This window comes from Lonchura striata, chromosome 23 (genome assembly GCF_050655825.1).
Source record: "Lonchura striata isolate lonStrDom1 chromosome 23, ASM5065582v1, whole genome shotgun sequence".
NCBI lineage: Eukaryota > Metazoa > Chordata > Aves > Passeriformes > Estrildidae > Lonchura > Lonchura striata.
This window is the reverse complement of record NC_140725.1, coordinates 1,727,043-1,748,098: the sequence shown is the minus strand read 5'-3', so window position 1 is coordinate 1,748,098 and position 21,056 is coordinate 1,727,043. Positions and strand designations below refer to the sequence as shown.

The following is a 21,056-nucleotide window of genomic DNA, read 5'->3' as shown; positions in this document are numbered from 1 at the left end:
AGCGGGGCCTGTTTGTGCAGCCGGCAGGACGAGCCCCCAGCACCCCACCCCTGCCACCACAGCCCCCCCAGCCAGGTCACCCTGGGTGACAAATTGCCCGGGGTGGCACTTAAGGACTACACACCAGAATTGGCACTGAGGAAAATCTCTGCGTGGGGGGCTCCAAGCAGCTGCCCCTCCCCGTGGAGGTCAAACCCTGCAGGGGGGTGGGCTGGGGGTTCAGGTGGTCCCCGGGGTTGTGCTGGGGCAGAGATGCCCGTTCACACCCCCCAAAGACTCACCTGAAGGGAAGGAGCACCAGGTGGCACCGGGGAAGGCGGTGATGCCATCAGGGCACCGAGGAAGGGGACATCGGCCACCAGGTCACCTCTGGTGGCACTCACAGCCCTCCTCACCCTCTCGTGGCACCTGCTCAGCACCAGAGCTGTCCCCGTCCCCGTCCCCGTGTCCCCATCCCATCCCCAGTGTTCCCTCATTCCCTGGGGCAAAGGCATTCCCATCAGGATGGACCTGAATTCCAGCACAGACAACAATGTCCACTCGTGCTCCAATTCCCACCAAAAGTCAGCGCAGGTCGGGGAAGCTGAGCTTCCCTTATAGTGAAATCAGAGCAGATTTTCTCTCATTTATCCTCCCTGGCATCCACAGCTTCTCTGGGCAACCGGTGCCAGGCCCTCACCACCCTCAGAGGGAAGGATTTCTTCCCAATACCCAATCTAAATCTGTATATCTTCAGTTTAAACCCATTCTCCCTCATCCTATCACTCCCTGCCCTTGTCCAAAGTCCCTCTCCAGCTCCCTTGCAGCCCCAGAAGGTCCTGAGACCCCCTTTTTCTGCTCTGCTCCCCTCGCAGGGGGGATTATGGCCCAGCCCCATCCGGCAGAGCGCTGCCAGCAGAGCTTTGAAGTGCAGCCCCGGTAACGGAGCCTTCTCTGCAGGAATGGGAAAGCGCCAGGACCGGGAGATCTCCGCCCCCGTCACCGGGCAGAGCTGGGAACACGAGGCTGTTTTTTATAAAAGGGGATCTCCAAGCAGGGAGCGGGGTGGGTTTGCTCTGCGGACCCAAAATCTTTCCCGTCTCACCTGTAGCTCCAGCCCAGCAGCCAAAGGGTTATTCCCACCAGCGTGGGGAGCTCCCACAGATCCATCCCCACGGAAAACATCCCCACAGCACCAAGGCGAGGGACGGCAACAATTCCCAGCCAGGGCTTGTGAGATTGGTCTGGAACGAACCGCTTGGTGCCACACAACGAGGGCTGGGCAATCCCCAGCTCTGGCCAGGAGCAAGGTGGGGGCAGGAACCCCCTGACCCCTCCTGGCAAGGGACCAGCTCTGGAGATGAAGCCCCTGGAGCATCTCCCAAGGAGCTGGCCCAGCATGGAGCTGGCCCAGCACGGATCTGGCCTAGCACAGAACTGGCCCAGACAGAACTGGCCCAGCACAGAACTGGCCCAGCACGGATCTGGCCCAGCACAGAACTGGCCCAGCACAGAACTGGCCTAGCACGGATCTGGCCCAGCACAGATCTGGCCCAGCACAGAACTGGCCCAGCACGGATCTGGCCCAGCACAGAACTGGCCTAGCACGGATCTGGTCCAGCACGGATCTGGTCCAGCATGGATCTGGCCCAGCACGGATCTGGCCCAACACGGATCTGGCCCAGCACGGATCTGGCCCAGCACAGAACTGGCCCAGCACAGAACTGGCCCAGCACACATCTGGCCCAGCACAGAACTGGCCCAGCAGCAGGAGGCTCCGTCCATCCAGCGGGGCCGTGAGCGGCTCCACGCCCGCCCCGTTGTGTCACGGCCGCCTTGGTGGCCCCGCAGCACTGGCTGGCCCTGGGTGTTCTCTGCGGGGACCATTTTAGGCCCTGGTGACAGAGGTGTCAGCAGCCACGGCTAAAAATAGCGGTGTTGAAGGGACGAGATGGCCGGGCTGCTCAAACCCTGGCACGGCCCTGCCGGCGCTGATAGCAAGTGCCCTTTGCTTGTTCTCCTGCCGCCAGGTCCCCTTATCTGTCCTTCCAGCCCTGGGTGTTTCTGTCACCCTGTCACCAGGTCCCCTGCCCCATTTCATCCCCCTGGGCTGGCTGCAGGTTCCTGCTGGGGTTGTTGGCTGTTCCCCCCTCCAGGGAGGATGTAAAACTGAACATGCTGCAGAGGAGGTCCCGCCTGGGCCACAGGACAGACCTGGATTTGTGTGGTCCCCACACACCAACATCTGCAGGGGTTTCGCTGCACATCAGAGCACCCCAGGGTTTCTGCTTTGCCTCCCTGAGGAGCTGGAATCATCCTCTGTTCCCTCTGGATCATTCATCTGTTTTGGATTCACCGTTCAAGGCCAGGTTCAGAGGAGCTTGGAGCACTCTGGGACAGTGGGAGGTGTCCCTACCCATGGCAGGGAGCGGCACTGGATGGGCTTTGAGGTCCCTTCCAACCCAAACCAAGCTGGGATTCCAAATTCTGCCATGGCGATGGGGAAACTGAGGCAGGAACCTGTCACAACTCCCCAGGGGCACACGAAGGACCAGGAGAGCAGAGACCACGCTCTGCCCAACCTGCCTGCCACGCTCACCAGAGGTGTCCCACTCTCTCAAGACACCCCACGAGTTCTTGGGGTTAAATGCTGGATTCGTTATGCAAATCAGCTCCTGCTATTCAGGGCGCTGATTACCTCAGGAACATCTGTGCTGGCAATTGCTGAGTGGCAGCATAATTCCCACCAGCCCTGCCTCCTCCTCCTCCTCCTCCTCCTCCTCCTGCACGGGCTTTATTTCAAAGCACGCTCCCTGCCTGATCCAGGGAAAAGCTTGGAAGACAAAATCCAAACCTCCGGCTTGCAGCAAAGCCGAGCCAGGCATCCCAAATCCACCTGCACAAAGCTCCCCCTGTCCCCTCCCTGATCTCAGCCTCTCACAACCCAGGCCTTGGGGTTGTCCTCGCAGCTTTTGGCTTTGCCGTGGTCATCCCGACCTCCCAGGGCTGTATGGACACACCTGGACTTTCCCTGCTGCAGCTCAGGCTGGAATCTGTGCTGGAATTGGATTTTTTTAAATTATTTTATTTTTTTTTTTCCTCCCTCCAAGCAGGGCTGGGGGAAGCTCTGCTGAGGGCCATCCACCCCTTAAATGAGCAGCCATAGCAGGGATGCTGCCCTGGGGCCTACGGACATTCCTTGGCTATATTTGGTGGTGGATGGAGAATTTGCTGCTTCCCCTCGGTCCATCTGCTGCCCTCGCCGGCGGGGAGGAGCCGGCGCTGCTGCAGTGATGGAGATGCACTTCAGCAGCCATAAATCTCCTCTGCTGAGCTCGTGCTGCCTCCCACCTGTTGGCCGGGAGAAGATCAAGTTGACAAAAGTCTCCTGCCGAGCTGTATTTTTATCCAGGGCTCCACCACGAGCCCCACAAAAGCTGCTCACGAAGCAGAGGGAGGTGGTTGTACCACGGCACATCCCACCCCTGGCATCCCACCACTCCAGGCTCCAAGTAGGAGCTTTAATCACATTTTCTGAATCCCCTTAAACCCCAAAACCCCCTTTTCCCTCTTGTCACGCCTGCCCCATCGCCACAAAACCCGAGAGGTCCCAAGCAGGGAGCTCAGAGCAACCAAATTCTCACTGTGAGAACAGAGGGAGCCGGGCTGGGACCAACACGGTTTATTACAGAAAAACACCCCCAGGGAGATCCCATTAACATGGCAAAAAAAAAAAAAACAAACCCAAAAACACCTGAGGACAATGAAGTGAAATGCACAGCAACAACACACAGCAGGAAAAGTCCAGTTGGCAGCCAGGAGAGCAGGGCCCTGGGGAGAAGTGCCCATCCCAGGGATGATCCCAGGGATATTCCCAGCCCAGGGAAGTACACAAGCAGCAAGTCCTTGTCTTCCACTTGTACTGATGGAGGAGGGGAAAAAAAAAAAAAATCCAAACAAAACCAGGGGAAGCCACGTGGAGAAAAGCAAAAGGGGCAGCCACGGTGGGAATGGAAAATCCTCCCTGCTCGGGAAGGATTTGGGGAGGTCTGGCTCACCTGGGGCTCCATTTCCTGAGCCCCACACCTCCAGGGAGCCCCAAACTGCCCTGGCTGCAGGAGGACCCAAAAAAGGGTCACTAAAACCCCAGCTTGCACCCTGTGCACCTCAGGGCCTGGAGAGGCAGCAGGAATCTGCTCAAATCCAAGGTTCTGCCCCAAAACCAGAACTCCCCATGGCATCCCTCTCCTCCTGCCATCAGCAGCATCAGCTCTGGATCACCCCACGGACACAGCCCCGTGCCCCCAGCCCCGCTGGCACCCTGCCCTGCTCCCCAGGGCTGCCTGACAATTCCAGTCCTCCTGCAACATCCAGGCTTGGCTGGGCTTCCACCATCTTCAGGAAACACCTTGGAAATGTTTACTGGCTGGGCTCCCCCTCCCAGCTGCCAAAAAGGTCTCCAAGATCCAGTTCAGATCCCAAAATCTTGGGTTCACATTAAAAAAAAAAAAGACAAGACCTTTCTATAAAGCTGAGTGCTGGCGGATGTGACACTCAGCAACTCGTTTCTCCCAGGATTTTTAGTTTGTTTGTTTGGATTTTAGACCTTCCTCCGAGGTGTTTGTCACCCAGATGTGACAGTTAACAGCCTGCCAAAGAATTTTTTTTGGGGGGGGAAAAAGTGCAATTTGCTTTTCACTGCTAGAGTAGGATTTAGTGCAATGAGAAAAATCTCCCGAGCCACTGAAGGCATCACCAGCTTGGTTATTTACATATTCCTCAAAAAAAAAGAAGTGATAACTCCAGCTCCAGCTTCACTGTTTGAGCTGAAACATCCCTGGAAAGAGCCAGACACACAGCTTGGAAAATTTCAGCCCGTGGAATTTGTAGAAAACTGCCTGATAATATTGAGCAGCTTTCCTGCTCAGCTGTGGGATGTCATAAAAAAAAAAAAAAAAAAAAAAAAGAGGAAAAGAAAAACCCACAAGGAAGAAAAAAAAAATCTTTGAATTTTCCTCCCGAGTGTCTCCTTTGGGACAGGGCTTTGAGCAGAAATGTCAGTGTGATTTTCACACCAGTTTCTCTCCCATTGATTTCCCATCCTGTTTTTTAATCAGAGATTTGGTTCTCTCACAGCATCGCTACCAGAGGTATCTATTTCAGGAAACACCAGAGGTTTTAAGAAGCTGAGGAGAAAAAGATTATCGACTCATATGGGCTCAGCCTAGAAAGGGAGAAAAAAAAATCCTTTAATTGAAATCCCCAGGCTGAAATTCTCTGCAGATCTACCTAAATGGACTTCAAATGATGTCCCTAATATATCAAGGCCTGCTTTTAACTTAATTCAAGCCCTGGGCATGTGTCTGCAGCCCTTGGACAAGCTGGGCTTTGGATGCTCACTGAGATTATTCGTTTTAAGTGTTAAATCATGCAAGTGTGAAACCCAAATATAAAAACCTGGGCCAACAATACACCAGCCCAAAGCTCCAAGCAGGAAACAGGAATTGTTTTGGGGTTTTTTTTAGTATGTTAAGTATTTGTTTCTATTTTTCCAAATTTAAGCTGGCAAAATCTTGGTGAAAGGACGGATATTGAGTATTTTCTGGTTGGGGAGCAGCAGCTGGGGCTGGCAAGGAACAATTTCATGGTTTAATTCCAGTGAAAAGAGACAAAATTTTGTTTCAAAGCCGCTCAGAAGGTTTTTTTGAGCGCTCCCAATTTTCCAGTCCACCATTTGCTTGGGGAAGCCAGAAAGCTTTTGGGAATCACTGGGGGTTTTAAATAAATAGGATCAACCTTCCTGGCACAAAGATTTCCACACGGAGGCAGACCCACCCTCGGGGGGGGGTTTTGCCCGAAGAAAAGCGCACGGATGAAGTGGGAGAACATCTCCTGGCACAGAGGAACCCTGTGAGGAACAGCAGCAATGCCACCAGACCCCCACGAGCAGAGGCACCAGGGACATCTCCCCCACCTCTCTGCACCCCCTGAGCGGGGGGATGAGCTCCCATTCCCAGCACAAACAGAGCAGGGAGCGCGGCCCACGGGATGAAATCCATGCTGGGGGGGGTTTTTGGGGATCATCCCACCCCACCACCACCACCACCACCCCCCAGCCCCTCTATTTGCTGTTTGGGGTCTGCTGCTTGTGCTGCTTGTGCCTCTGGGCCACGCCGTAGGGGACGTGGGCGGCCACGGCGCCCATCTCCTGCGCTCCCTCCACGTGGAACATCTGGTCGTCGAAGAAGATGTGGGGCCGGATCTTCCTCAGCAGAGGTCCCTTGGGAGCCCCGGCCAGGAACAGAGCCTCGTCCGTCTCCAGGCCCCAGCTGCGCAGAGTCTTTAGGGCGCGGGCCCCCGAGCTGGCCGCGCTCCGCGCCGTCACCAGGTACGTGCGGATGGGACACTCCAGCCTCAGCCCCTTGGAGTAGAACTTCTTCTGCAGCTTCCCCAGCGCCTCCAGGAAGCCCTTCAGGGGGCCCTGAGGAAAAAACAAACCTTCCTGTGGGCCTTGCAATCAGCACTTTGCTCTCACTCAGCCCTTCACGCTGTGAGCACCCCAAAAAATGAGCCCAAAGCTGTCCCCTGCTGCCCTACCCTGTCGTCCTGATTCTTAAGGTTTTCTCAAGCTTCTGAGTTTACATTCTGCTAGAGAAGTTTCTCACATGACTTTCTGTAAATAACCTATTGTTTTGCATTCCCTCACAGAGGTGGAGAAACTTGATGCGCTGGTGGTTTGTCCAGTGTCATTGGAGAGGTGGCACCTTCACCCTCCAATCCTGTCACCTTTGGGAAAGTATAAATGCAGGAGCCAGAAAATAAACTCTCTCTTTTCCACCTTGCAATAGCAGCGGCTCGTGGCGTGTTTTCACATGTCCAATGTCATTGGAGAGGTGGCACCTTCACTCTCCAACCCTGTCACCTTTGGGAAAGTATAAATGCTGGAGCCAGAAAATAAACTCTCTCTTTTCCACCTTGCAATAGCAGCGGCTTGTGTTGTGTTTTCACCACCCCACCTCACACCTCGCTCTGCCTTGATCCCGGAGCTGGGAGCATCCCACGGGGGCTGCCTCTCTCCCAGAGCCTTCTCCTGCCCTCAGCCCAGCTCTACCTGCGCCAGGGGCTTGTTCTCGTGAGCCTTTTCGTGCTCGAAGAACATGTCCAGGCCGTGAGCCTTCACGATCTGCTCCGACTCATCCGAGAAGAGCACGGCGTCCCCGTCGAACGCCACCCGCAGCTGCTTCTCCGACACCTCCAGGTCCCTGCTGGGGCTGAAGATGGTGGCTGCAGCAATCCCTGAGGATGAGGCAAGAGGTGGCAGTTATCCAAGGATCCGTCCCCGTGCCTCGGCCGCCCAGGAGCAGAGCAAGACACGACGGGCTGGGGGCAGAACGCCCCGAGGAAACGCGCGGCTCGACCCCCCCGAGAGCTCCCACGGCCAAAAGAAACCCCCAGATGACAAATCCGCCCTTTGCACACAAGAATCCAGGAGGAAAAACGGCGCCTTTGCCTCGGGAGAGCTGTGGAGCTGGAGGAAAGGCTCATTTCTATGGAAACTGGAGCTCTTTGGAGCGTCAGAGGCGTGGGGCGAGGCAAACCTTAAGTGCACGTTTCGGGACGGGGATATTGGAGTTTTCCTTCCCGGGATCAACCCCCTGAGGCCTCCGGGCTCCCCCCGCTGTCCCCCCCGAGCTGGAGCCCAGACTCACCCTCTTCAATGGCCCCACTCACTTTCTCGGCGTCGGAGGAGAGGTAGAGGTTGGTGTGATAGGCCTTGAGGTAACAGATGGGGCTGTTCCCTCCCGTCATGCAGAACCTCTCGATGAACAGATCTGGGGGCAGGATGGACCCCGGGGTGAGCCTGGCTGACCCCCAAACCCGACCTCGGTGCTGGAAGGGCTGGGGTTAATTTTGGTTCTGCTGCCCAGCAGCAGGGCCAGCGACCAGAGCTCCTCCCCACCAGCCAAGTTCTGCTCAGCACCCAGAAAATCCGGGAGAAGCGGGAAAAATGGGAGAAAACATCTCCTTTCCTTGGTGCCAAGCAGAGACGCCGCCCAACAGCCACCAAGGACAGCTTTGAACCCATCTCACCGTAGTGGTTGATGCTGTTGATCAAGCGGACCCCAACCTGGGCGTGGTTGTTGGTCATGAGGACGATGTCGAAGAGCTCCTCGCTGTCGGGGTAGAGCTCACGGAGCTGAGCATTCACTGCCTCCAGAGCCTGCAGCACCCCGGGGAGAGGGGCTGGGTGTCAGCCAGCCCCCCTCGATGTGCCTCTGACCTTCTTCCCGCCCAGCAAAACACTCCTGGTCACCAAAATCCACAAATCCAGCCAGCCCCAGGTGTGCTGCCAGCCCCTTCCCATCAACAAAACACTCCTGGTCACCAAAATCCACAAATCCAGCCAGCCCCAGGTGTGCTCCTGGCCCCTTCCCATCAACAAAACACTCCTGGTCACCAAAATCCACAAATCCGGCCAGCCCCGGGTGTGCTCCTGGCCCCTTCCCATCAACAAAACACTCCTGGTCACCAAAATCCACAAATCCAGCCAGCCCCAGGTGTGCTCCCGGCCCCTTCCCATCAACAAAACACTCCTGGTCACCAAAATCCACAAATCCAGCCAGCCCCAGGTGTGCTCCCGGCCCCTTCCCATCAACAAAACACTCCTGGTCACCAAAATCCACAAATCCGGCCAGCCCCAGGTGTGCTCCCGGCCCCTTCCCATCAACAAAACACTCCTGGTCACCAAAATCCACAAATCCAGCCAGCCCCAGGTGTGCTCCTGGCCCCTTCCCATCAACAAAACACTCCTGGTCACCAAAATCCACAAATCCGGCCAGCCCCAGGTGTGCTCCTGGCCCCTTCCCATCAACAAAACACTCCTGGTCACCAAAATCCACAAATCCGGCCAGCCCCAGGTGTGCTCCCGGCCCCTTCCCATCAACAAAACACTCCTGGTCACCAAAATCCCCACCTCAACGACACCCCGAGCCAAACTGACATCAGCTGGGAAAAAATAGATTGATTTTAGCGGGGAGAAAAATTCCACCTAGCTACTCTTCTGTTTTCAAACACAAAAGGTTTGGAGTTATTAAATGAGGATAAATTAGCTCCAAGTTACAGATAAGTGTTTTTTAAGCAATCAGAAACAAGTCTTGCCCCACAGAGCTGATTAATCTATTTACTGGGAATGGGCTCCAGCACCCAAAACTGCACTAACTGCTACAGGGGTTAGAAAATATTTTTTCAAGTTTGAAATGTCTCATTTCAACACGTCAAAATTAGAAATTGGCCAACTCGGGAGCAAGGCTAAACTCAGCCAATTTACAAGAATAAATAAATTGTAATAATACGCATAATTACAAAAAAAAAAAAAAAAAAATTTCTAAAGGAAAACATTAAATGTGATCCGAGGAGATGATTTCTTCAATTCTTGGGCTCAAGATGGAAAATCCAGCCCTGGAAGCAGCACGTCACTTGCTGGGAGGTTTGCCCACCCTGTGTTTGCCCGGTGGCTTGTGTCCATCCTGGCCCCACATGAGCTCTGTCCTCTCCCCAAAATTCCTGGGGAATTCCCAAAATTCCTGTGGCCGCTCACCTTGACGAAGGGGAAGGCGGCCCCGGGGAGGAAGGGCTCGTTCTCGTGGTCCAGCTGATATTTCACGTAGGCCTCCACGCCCTGCTCCGTGTAGATCTTCTGCTCCTCCTCCATGCGGAACAGCGCCCGCGAGGACACGGCGATGGTGATGGCGTTCTCAGGCTTGGGCTGTGGGCACAGGGACAAATCAGGGTGGCAGCCCTGGGTGGCATCTCCCAAAATTTAAGGCCACGAGGTGCGTGATGCCTTTGAAACCATTCGGAGAAGGACACAGCAGCTGCTCCATCCCCACACATCTGGGACACCTCAGACCCCGCTGCCGAGCCCTCCTGCTGCAAACAGGCTCCCAGAAGCCCTGCAGACCTCAGGAGGAGCCCGTGCAGAAGGAATTTTGGGGCTTTTCCCACCCCCCCCGGGCAGGAACGAGCCGAGCTCCGCGGCTGAGCCAGACCCGCATCCCGTGATGCCGTCCAGATGTGACAAACAGCCCGTGCCAGCTCAGCGCCTCCAAACCCCTGACGTGGCTCTTTGTGGGTGGAAAAGTGACAAGCAGGTGGTGCAAGCAGCGATTTATGAGTCATTATTATTGATGTTCGAGGGCTCCATCCAAAGCCCAAACCCAAAACCTCCTCCAGCTGAAGCCAACGAGGCGCCTCCAGAGGGACTTGGCAGGGACAGAGGGGACAGCGGGAAAGTCAAGCCCGTCTTGACCCCCACTTGTCCTCCATCAGGGCAGGGAGGGTGTTAATCCCCATCACTCACTTGCAAGCACAAAAATAAGTTAATTACCCATGGCCAGTGAGAAATCCTGGCTGCCAGGACAGCAAATCCTGCAGAGGGACAGTGGCACAGGGAGTGCTGTCCCCTGCAGAGGAGCCCAGCGAGCAGGACGGGGCTTGGGGGCTCTGAGAAATCCTGGCTGTGAGCTGGAACACCTCAGCCCCTGCTCCTCGGTGACTTCCAGGATCCTCTGTGCCGTGTTGTCCATGAGTAATCCTCTGGCAATGCCATTTGCCCAGGGTGGAGGTGCCTCCTCCAGCTGCTCACGCACACCCAGGTGCTCCAAAGTTCAAGCTCCCGCCCTGCCCGGGGCTGAACTTTCCTGGAGCAGCAGCCTGGCAAGGCCGAGGTGCCCCGTCCACACTGGCATTCGCTCCCCGCAGGGCTGGGCTCACCCTGGCGCTCTCTCTGCCCCCAGCCCCACCCAGGAATGAGTCAGTGGGAGCCTCCACACCATTCCCAGCGCCAGCCCCACAGCAGATCCATCCCAGGCACCTCTCCAGAGGCTGCATCCGTCCCCAAAATCCCCCAAATCCCCAGCAAAGCGATTAAACAGCGGGTGATTAGGACAAGACTCAGAGGAGCTCGGGCTGGGACGATCACTGCGGGCACAGGGATCCCTTTCCCACAGCATTTTCAGGGGAATCAGATCCCGGTTGGAAGTGGCTCTTTTAGGAAAGCAGGAGAACAACCCCCAGGACGGGCAGGACCTGATCCAGGACACCAACACCGCTCCAAGTGAACTACAGCCAGGTCTCAAGGAGTGCCAGCTATTAACTGGTCACAGGCCAAACCTTTGGCACTTCAGCTCATTAATTAATAACTCTGGTGTCATGGGCCATTTATTAGCTGGAAATATTAATAACTCTGAAAGGTCTTGGGACATCCGGCCATTAGCTGGAGTCCTGCTGCTCCATCCTGCCCCCGAGCCCCTGCAGCTCTGGGTGTGCAGGAAATCTTCCAGGTGTTTGCTCCCTGATCCTGGACCGGGGTCAGCCCTGGAGGGAGATTCCCAGCGGAGAAAACAGCACCGAGGCGTGTTCAGGGGGGGGTGAGAAGGATGTTTGGGGCCACCAGCCAAGCCGGGTGCCCAGAGGGAATTTCCACCTTCCACACCTTGCCCAACAGCCCCGGCTGCTCAAGGTCCCTTGCCCGCCTCTGAAAGGCACCAGCCCTCGGGGAGGTTCATTTAAGAGGCAATAAACACAGCAATAAAAATAACCCGGAGCTCCAGGCCTGCCTCTGCCCCAGCGTGGGCTGCTGGAGCCCCAGGTGCCTGCGGGCAGGGAGCCTCTGGGAACGGGATCCTGCCAAGGAAGATTTTGCACCTCGTGGAGCACTCGGGGGCAGGAAAGTCTCGCCCGGGTGCTAAGGCAGCTCCCAGCTCCGGCTGGGCTGGAAGGGCCCTGCTGTTCCCTGGGAAATGCTGACATTTGGAAAACGAGGCGATTCTGCGCTGCAAGGAGGGATCTGCATTTTGACATTTCTTTGAAGTGGAGCTTTCATTTGGAAGCGTTCCCTCCTCAAGGTTGTTTGGATGCCTCTCCGTCCCCATTAGTGCTGCAGATGGTCATTGCAATGCTCAAAAATGAGCTTTAAAAAGCCTCAGGAACCACAGAACCTCAAATCCTCCATCTGAGTGCTGCTAACAACACACCCAACCCCACTTTTCCTCAGAAATTGAGATGTTTCAAGCAAACATTCTTCTTTTGTAAGAGGAAATGTGTGCATGGGAGGGATCCCACTCCCAGTCCTGGGATGGATTTGGTCCCACAGCCCCCATCCCACCTCCTGCTCTGGCTGCCTCAGCCCTGGAGGGTTTGGGCTGAATCACAAACTCTGTTTTCCCCTCAGAGCACCATCCAAGGTCAGCCAAGGTCAGTGAAAGCTCATCCAACACAAGTCCAGGCTCTGCTCAGCCAAATCCAACTGAATTTGCTGCCTGGGGGTTCATGGTGAGCTCCTCTTCCTTCCCATGGGAAGGTCAGACCCAGCCCCCTCCTGGACCTCCAGCACGAGATTAATGATGGGTTTGAGGGTGAACAGGGTGGGGGAAGGTCCCATCCCAATCCTGGCCCATCCCTAGGGTCAGCCAAACAGAAGGGACAGTCAGGGATGGGTCCCGACAGCCCAGCCCTCTGAAGAGGAACATCAGCCACTGGCACAGCTCCAGGAGGTCTACAAGGTCCAAACCCCACCTCAGAAGTGCAAAAAAGACTTTTCCAGCAGGCTCCAACTCCACTGAGTGCAAACCCCACCCCAAACCGCCCAGTTTTGGGGTGAAGGTGTCTTTCAGGAGTGACTGGAAACAGCCCAATTTTCTGCCTGCAGATCCAACAGCTGGCAGCCTTTAAATCGCTGCTCTGATCGGATGTAAATCCCCAGCAGCCCCCCCAGGGATTAGAGGCAGGCCTTTGGAAATCCCACAGGCTCCTGGGATGTGCAGTGGGACCGTGCCATCCCACCCACGAGAGCCACAGGTGCCCACGGTGCCACCCAGCCCCAGCAGCTTCCCTGCCACCCCCGGCAGGAGCCACAGTGGGGACCCCATTGTGCACCCCTTGATCCTTTGGAACTGCCTGGGGCTGGACCCAGCTCCATCCTAAAATCCTGCAGGAATTCTGGGCACTTCCCTGGATGCTGCAGAAGACCAAACTCTTGTGATTAATTCAATATTCAGAAGATTTTGGTCACGGAAAGGGAAGAAGAAGGGTTTGCCCCAGGGTCAAGCGTTGTCCCCACTTCAGCATCCCGAAAATCCCCCACGGGTGAGATGAGTGGGTCCCAAAGGGTGCCCAGAGGAAGGGAGCCAGCCAAAAACCAGCTCCCACTGGGTCTACTCGGTGTCACCGGAGAGGCTGGGGACATTTCCAGCATTGCTGAAGGGTGACAGGTCTCATTGCTGACCTCCCTGGCAGGAGCAGCCGTGGGAAGAGCTGCGACCACTGCAAAGCAGGGATACCCCATTAACCCATTCCCCAGGCAGGAATGGCTTCCCAAAAATCACCTTTTCACCCTCGCAGCTCCCACTGCTCTCTCCTGCTCCTCTTGGGCCAGGAGGACAGACAGACAGACAGACCTGGCACCCCAAGGGTGCAGACAGACAACACCAAACCCCATTTCCTGAAGGAGCCCCGGGCACCACCAGCCCCCTGCTCGGGATCAAATTAAAGTTCAGGCTGGTTTGGAGTATTCCAAGAACATGATTTATACTGCACAGAAAAGCGCCCTGCAGCCGTCCATCACGGGCTGCCAGCTGCCTGGCACAGGGCCCCCAGCCTGCCCCAGAAGAGGGGCACAGTGCCTGGCACCGTCCCCAGCCCCACAGGACCTGGTGGCACAGCCCAGCCTCAGGATGTGAGCGCCTGGATCTCGGTTTGCAAAGCACATGGCTGCCCCCGTGCCTCAGTTTCCCCTGTTGTAGTTACTGGTCAGTGAGCTGGCTGCGAGGAGAGGAAGAGGAGGAGCCCGGGGTGCCATCCATGGGCAAAGCAGGGCAGGAAGGACAAGCAGCTGCATCCTGCCAGCAGGCCTGGCCGTCCCTCTCCTCTGGGAAGGGCACGGGCAGCAGCAACGTGAGCTGGCAGCCTGGGGTCCCAAGGGCTGCCCCAAGTGAGGGTTTGGACGTGTCCCCTTGTGGAGAGGTCGCACACGGAGCTCTGTGGCAAGCACATTTCTCTCTCCCTCTCAGGATTTTTCATAGAGGTGCACAGAGAGAAAAGAAAGAGAAAACAATTTCTATTTCTGCTCCTTGTTTTTCCCATGTGGAATGTGTTTGGAGAATTGTTTACCTGGGGTGATGCTTGGTTGGATTCTGGTGAGGATTGTTTGAGCCTGGTGGCCAATCCAACCCAATCCAATCCAACCCAATCCAATCCAACCCACCTGGGGCTGGACTCAGAGAGGGGCACGAGTTGTGTTAGAGAAAGTAGTATGTAGTTTTAGTATCTTCCTTTTTATATAGTATATTAATGTGTTTTAGCATAGTTATAATAAAGAAATCATTCAGCCTTCTGAATTGAGTCAAACATTGTCATTCCTTCCCATTGGGTTCGACTGCATTTACAACAGAGCTTTGCCACGGAAGGTGCCAGCAAGGAAAGTGTCCCAGGAGGTGCCAGCAAGGAAAGTGTCCCAGGAGGTGCCAGCTGTCACCAGGCCCAGCGCCTCTGCCAGACCCCAGGTTTTGGGGGTCCCACAGCCCCAAGGGTGGCTGTGGCTGTGTCTGGGGGCTCAGAGGCTGCAGGGGCAGGCGGGCACAGCCCCCAGCCCTGCCAGCCCTGCCAGCCCTGCTCTCCCGCTGCCATTCCGGGGCACAGCCGCACTTCCAGGCGCTCCCGTGTTTAAGGGCAGCAGGCTCAGCCCTCCTTAGATAACACAGCCTTTCCCTCTGATCCCTCTGATCTCCCGGAGCAGGCGAGGGGCAGCTACACCCCTGTGACACCCCCCTGCCCAGGCTCCTGCCTGTGCCCCGGCTCCGTCAGTGCCACCCCTCCTGTCCCTGCCAGGGCCTCCCGCCTTGGCACCGGGCACAGCAGCTCATGGGGCACCGGGCCACTCTGCAAGGACAGCTCAGCCCTGGAGGGAGCCAGGAGCACCACAGGGCCCTGCAGGAACCCACAGAGACCTGGGGGAGCCAGGAGCACCACAGGGACCTGCAGGAACCCACAGAGACCTGGGGGAGCCAGGAGCACCACAGGGACCTGCAGGAACCCACAGAGACCTGGGGGAGCCAGGAGCACCACAGGGACCTGCAGGAACCCACAGAGACCTGGGGGAGCACCTGGAGCACCACAGGGACCTGCAGGAACCCACAGAGACCTGGGGGAGCACCTGGAGCACCACAGGGACCTGCAGGAACCCGTAGAGACCCCAGCAAGCAAGGGATGCCATGGAGGAGCGGGAGCACCTGGAGAGAGCCAGGCCATCCCCAAGGACCTGGATGGAGGCAGGGGGTCAGAGAAACACCAGAGACACCACGGGAGACCTCCACAGAGCCTGGAGGAGATGGAGAACACGGAGAGATTCAGGGGGACCCCAAAACACGTGGAGGAAATGGGGCACCGCAAGGGAGCCCAGAGATCCTGGAGGAGATGGGGCACGCACAGCCACCCGCGGGGCTCCATGGGGCACCCAGGAGAACCTGCGGGAGATGGGACACCTGGAGAGCCCCGGGGCACCGGCGGGAGATGCGGCAGGCGGGGCGGGGGTCGCGCCCGGATGGGATGGGGGGGTGGTCCCCACGGCGGGGAGCGCTGCGCTCGGGGGCTCTCACCGATTTGGGCTTCTTCTTGGGGGCGAGGTTGTCGTAGAAAGCCTTGGCTTCATCCCAGGGCCGTCCCGGCGCCCCGGCGGGACCCGGCGGCTCCATGGCACCGGCGGCACCGGCGGCACCGGCGGCTCCGCTCCGTGCGCGTCCCGGCAGCTCCCGGAGCCGGGGCCGGCCCGGCGGAACGCGCTTTATATGGCATCCCATGAAGCTCCGGGCTTTCAGTCCACCGGGACACGCGTTAACCTCTTCGGGACCGAGCCGCCGCCGCCGCTCCCCGCCGGTGGCAGCGGGGAGCCGCCGCTCCAGGGAGCGGTGGGGCAGCACCGGGGACGCCGGCTCCCGCTCGCCGCCAGCCGCGGCTCTCTGCTTTGGCATCCTTGGGAGCACGGGGTGCTGCTGAGCGCTGGGAGCTGCGGAGGATGGAGCAGCCCGGGGAGGACGGAGCCTGCTCCGTGCCAGGGTGACCCGTGCCATCGCTGGTTCGTGGGATGACTGCGGGCGTTAATTAAGGCTCGACTCTCCCCGGAGTGCAGCCACGGAGCTGCACATTCAGCTCAGGCTAAAATTTCCACCAGCAGAACCCCCCAGAAGCCCTTGGAGAGCAGCGGGTGCATCCCAGAGACCCAAAGCCAAGAGGCAGGAAAAGGGGCAAGGGATGAAGGATCTCACCTGGAACAGGGCAGCTCCCTGGTGGGGGGAGGTCACACAACAGGGTTTTACCCAAATCCCTGCGCTCCAGCTAAAGAAAAACCATAAAAACCATCCCTACAGACAACAGCCTCGGGGACCCCCGTGTGGTCCATGAGCCCAATCCAACACCACCCCACCTGCACCGAGGTCCAACCAGGAGAGCAGAGCCAGCTGTGTGCTGCTGAGCTGGGGACCGGCTCCAGGAGTCCCAAACCCTTTGGGGGATTCAGCATCATTTCAGCCTCACAGGCTTCCTTTCTTCCTTTCCCCGGGGCCTTTGCAGCTCCCTGCTGGGAAACACCTCTGCTTCCTTTGGGGTGGGCCCTGGAGAAGCAGGAGCTTGGAGGGATCACCGGGCTATTCTTGGAGCTCTCTCTGGAGCTTTTGAGTTGCTGCCCTTTCAGGCAGCAGCCCTGGCACATCCCCAGCTCCCACAGGGTGGGACAACCTGCCCCATTCCCTCTTTCCCAGGCACTGCCGAGCTGCAAACTCACACGCGCGCTCCTGGAAAGAACAGCGGCCAGAGCTGAGGTGCAGAGATCTCCTAAAAATACACTCCCTGCCGTGGTTTTGGCACCCTCCCATCCCCGTGCTGGCTGCTGCAGGACACACGGAGGGCTGGGGAATTGCAGGATGCAGCTGGGACGGGCCGAGCTGGGAGCTGGCACCGCCGCCCAGGAGCCAGCCCTGCCGGATGGATTCCAGAGAAGGATGAAAATTTGGTGAGAGCTCCTTAGCAACAGTCACTGTCTGTGCAGGCTGCCGAGGGAGGAGAAAGGCCAGAGGAAAATCTGTGCCGGGAAGATGGGGGTGGAGGAAAGAAGGACAAAGATGCACTGAGAGCAGGTCCCAGTTGGTGACAGATGGAGGAGGACAAAGCCACCAGCCCTGAGGGAAGGGCACAGGCAGGGGCCAGCTCCTGGCTGACAAATGGAACCCATTTCCACAGAGGTTTGAGGTCTGGGCCTCCCCACCCCAAAAGTGACATTCTCTTCCCCAGAGCTGCCTGCACGACTGAAGGGTTTCACTTCCACCCACTTTCAAGGTTCCCTGTCCTGAGCCCCACTGTGCTGTCCCCGAGGGTTTCTCCACCCCTTGGGGTGTCACAGGCTCAGGTGAGACCCCTAAAATATTCTCAGAAGTGCAGTGATGTCACCTCTCTGTCCAGCTGCCCCCCAATAAACCATCCAGACGGGGACACCACGCACGGGGGACAGTTTATTTTTCCATTAAAAAAATAAGTGACGACTTCACCATCTCCTAACAGACACCACAGCCACCAACACCACGACGTGCAGACTAAACACCAGCCTGGTGCAGACTAAACACCAACCTGGGGCAGGAGGGGGGGATGCAGCAGGCTGGGAGGGGGGAGGAAGGAGATGAATTTGTTTCTTGTGGCCTCAGAGCTTTGCCAGGAGGCTCAGCAGGGACAGGACCCATCCACACCTCCCCACAGCCCCCATCCAGCACCCAGCTGTCCCCACACCCAGGAGCAGCACCAGGACCTGCCTTCCACACCCACACTCCTGAGCCTGCCTCCAGTTGGGGATTGAAGGCCTCACCTCAATATCCAGGAGGGTCAGAAAAGCCACAGAGCGCCCGGGGCAGCTGGGGACATCAGCCACCTGATGGGATGGGACACTGGCCACATCCAGGGCTGGCTTTGGACACTTCTGTTCTCTGCTAGAGTGTCCTGACCAAGCCTGGCTGTTCCCAGCAGGAAAAACAGAGGTGGAAGAGCTAAAGCTGGTGCAAAACCCCACCCTGGCCTCTCCAGGCAGCCTTCCAGGGACTTGCCAGTGAAGGAGGAACCAGGAGCAGGACTTGGGGACTTTTCAGCCTCCCTGGAGACATCACAAGCCATGAAGTGGGGGGAAAGCAGCAGAAGGGGGACACAGTTGGTCTCGGCGAGGATCAGGGAATGGGGCAAGCAGGGAGAAAGCAGCAGGGACGTGGGAACAGCTGGCCCTGGTAAGCCAGGACACACCAGTGGCTGCAGAGCATCCATCTCCGGGGTGGGAGAGGGCTGACAACGCTCAGAGCAGGCTCTGACCTCGAGGGGTGCAACGTGGGCTGCCCAGGATGCAGCCAGAGCAGGGGCAGCAGGAGGGATGGAACGTGGCTCATGCCCGGGGCCAAATGGGGGGGAAAAAACTGGGGATTAAAACCATCACAGGGGCAGAGTTTGGCTGCAGCCAGTCCAGCCCTGAGGCGCAGGGCTCTATTTCTGCATGTCACACTGCAGGAGCAGGACGATGGAGGGGTCGCTCTTGGCGGCCTCCTTGAACTCCTCCAGGGAGATCTGGTCATCCTTGTCCTTGTCCATCTTTGTGAAGATCTTGTCCACTCGCTGCTGGGGTGTCAGCCCGTCTTGGTTCATCCTCATCATGATCACAGTCCCCACCATCTTGTAAATGGCCTGGAGGAGGATCAGAGTGGGAATGAGAGGGAATGTTGGAAGCACACAAGATCCCAGGGCAAGGCAGGGGACAGGGATTGCTGCTTTGTTGGGACCCTGTTCTACCAGATCCACTTGGAGCACCCTTCAGACAACGCTCCGGGTAGGAAAACTGATTCTTTGGTGCTAAAAGGGACCCAATACATGTGAAAAGCCTGGAAAAAGCAAACAACCCCTGCTGGTTTGGAGCACCGGTACCTCAATGATCTCCAGCATCTCCAGGCGCGTGATCTTCCCGTCGCCGTCCAGGTCGTACATCTCGAAGGCCCAGTTGAGTTTCTGCTCGAAGGTGCCCCTGGAGGTGACAGACAGGGCACAGATGAACTCCCTGAAGTCGATGGTGCCATCCCCGTTCTTGTCGAAGGTGCGGAACGCGTGCTGGGCGAACTTGGAGGCGTCGCCGTAGGGGAAAAACTGCGGGAAGGGGAGAAGAGGAATTGAAATGAGGAGGGGGAACTCGGCATGGGGGCTGCACCTGAAGTGCTCCAGGCAGCACTCAGACCCCCAGCTGGAGCCCACCTTGATGTAGAGCTGCTGGAACTCCTCCAGGTTGAGGATGCCGGTGGGGCAGTCCTTGAGGAAGCCCTTGTACCACTGCTTCAGCTCCTGCTCGCTGAACTCCGTGCTCCTCACCAGGTCATCCAGCATCTCCGGGGCCAGCTTGCTGCTGTGCTTGCCCATGGCTGCCCCTGGGAAGGAAAATCCCCACCAGGCTGGAGAGGGATGGTCCTCCCAGGCCGTCCTCCACCCTGGCTCATCCCACGTCCCTCTTCTCCTTGCTGGAGCTGATCTGCCCGGCTGCTGGGTGTCCACGCAGGACAGCAGCTGTGGCACTGGGAATGTGGCTGAGGCCTTTGCTGCTGGAGGTGCCCAGGAGCTGGCCCTGGGGCAGCCCACCAGCAGCATCACCCCATCCCCTGGGCTCGTTTTGGGCTGCAGGAAAACACTCGAAAAGCAACTAAAAATTCAGAATTCTCCCCATGGCCTTTGCCAGAGCATGATCATACAATCCCAGAGTGGTTTGGGCTGGAAAGGACCTCATTAATTCCAGCCACACTGCCATGGGCAGGAGCACCTTCCTCCAGCCCTTCCCTAAGGATGGCACAGTGAAGATTCTGCCTTTAGGGCACACAAAAACCTCCCTGGCACCAGCATCCAGCGGGGGTGGCCATCCTGCCCCTCGGTGGGGACGGGGCCTGGCCGGGGGCTGCAGCAGCAGCAGGGAGCCCTGGCAAGGCCCGGCTGTGTGGGCAGGGAGCGGAGCCGCTCGGATAACGCGCCGTGCCCGCTCCCACGCAGCCTTGGCTGCCGGCGCCGCGCAGCCGGAGCGGCAGATGGTCCTCCAGGAGCTCCTGGAGCTCCTCGCTCCATGAAGTTGAGGAGAAGTTCACCTGGAGCCCAACCAATGCCATCTCCCTCCCCACCTCAGGGGTCTCACGTCCTGGTCGTGTGGGCTTGGGGCACACGGGGGGACCCTGGGGTGGGGGATGTGGGGTTCCTTGTGCTCCCAGCAGATCCCACAGGCAGCAGCTCCTTCCTGCCCCATCATCCCACCAGCATCTGTCACCGTCTGCTGCAGCAGCACCAGACCCGCCAGCCCTCGGCGGCCCAGGGAACGTCCAGACACCCACAGAGCTTCCCCAGCGACCCCAGCTCGGCCCCACGAGCCCCCCAGCACCACGGTCGGGTTCTAAATTGCTGGCATCGATCACAAACCATGCCAGGCAGCCGGCATGGGCAGACCTGCCATGATCCGAGTCCTCCCGCGGCAGGAGGACGCAGCCCCCAGCACAGCTCAGCCCTCGGTGGCCGGGATGCCAGAGCAGCATCCTGAAGTCCACAGCCCTCGATTCCCTTCTCCAAGCGGCACACAGCCATGCCGGGAGGGAAGCACACGCCAGCTGAGCAGCGGCTGTCCCAAAACCCGACGGAGGGGTGGCACCACCAGTGTCCCCCCAGCTGCATGCACCCCAGCCGGGAGCAGCACCCCTGCATGGCACCCCAGGGAGCAGGGACGGGCCCGGGGGATGGGAGGGGGCTCGGGGATGCTCTGCCCACCCGCACTATGGGATAGCTCCGGGACACCGGCCCCGGTACCCGCGGGAAGCGGCTCCCGGTGCGGCACCTGCCCCGACGGCGGCTCCGCACCGGGGGGGAGGCGGCTCCCGGCCCCGACGGCCCTTACCTGCGCTGCGGGCGGTGGCGGCGGCGCGGCGGGGCCGGGCGGGGCGCGGAGCCGCTGCCGGTACCGGAGGGGCCGCGGTCCAGCCGCCGGC

The 21,056-nt window shown here is 58.3% G+C and overlaps 2 protein-coding genes across 3 annotated transcripts; both read right to left on the bottom strand.

Moving 5' to 3' along the window:
- Positions 1-5,366: 5,366 nt before the first annotated feature.
- NT5C1A (5'-nucleotidase, cytosolic IA) lies at positions 5,367-16,606 on the bottom strand. Of its 2 annotated transcripts, none has more exons than XM_085559639.1 (6): positions 16,457-16,606; positions 9,578-9,745; positions 8,071-8,200; positions 7,689-7,811; positions 7,091-7,275; positions 5,367-6,460 (listed from the first exon to the last, which is right to left on the bottom strand). In XM_085559639.1, exons 1-6 carry the CDS (start codon positions 16,553-16,555, stop codon positions 6,101-6,103), a joined length of 1,065 nt encoding a protein of 354 aa, XP_085415765.1. In that variant the 5' UTR covers positions 16,556-16,606; the 3' UTR covers positions 5,367-6,100. The 2 variants fall into 2 exon arrangements, with proteins under 2 accessions (XP_085415765.1, XP_085415766.1); XM_085559640.1 differs by lacking the exon at positions 16,457-16,606 and adding an exon at positions 15,633-15,815.
- Positions 16,607-17,524: 918 nt separating this feature from the next.
- On the bottom strand, positions 17,525-21,056 carry HPCAL4 (hippocalcin like 4). Its single transcript, XM_085559649.1, has 4 exons — positions 20,966-21,056; positions 19,300-19,469; positions 18,979-19,194; positions 17,525-18,741 (listed from the first exon to the last, which is right to left on the bottom strand). Exons 2-4 carry the CDS (start codon positions 19,459-19,461, stop codon positions 18,544-18,546), a joined length of 576 nt encoding a protein of 191 aa, XP_085415775.1. The 5' UTR covers positions 19,462-19,469; positions 20,966-21,056; the 3' UTR covers positions 17,525-18,543.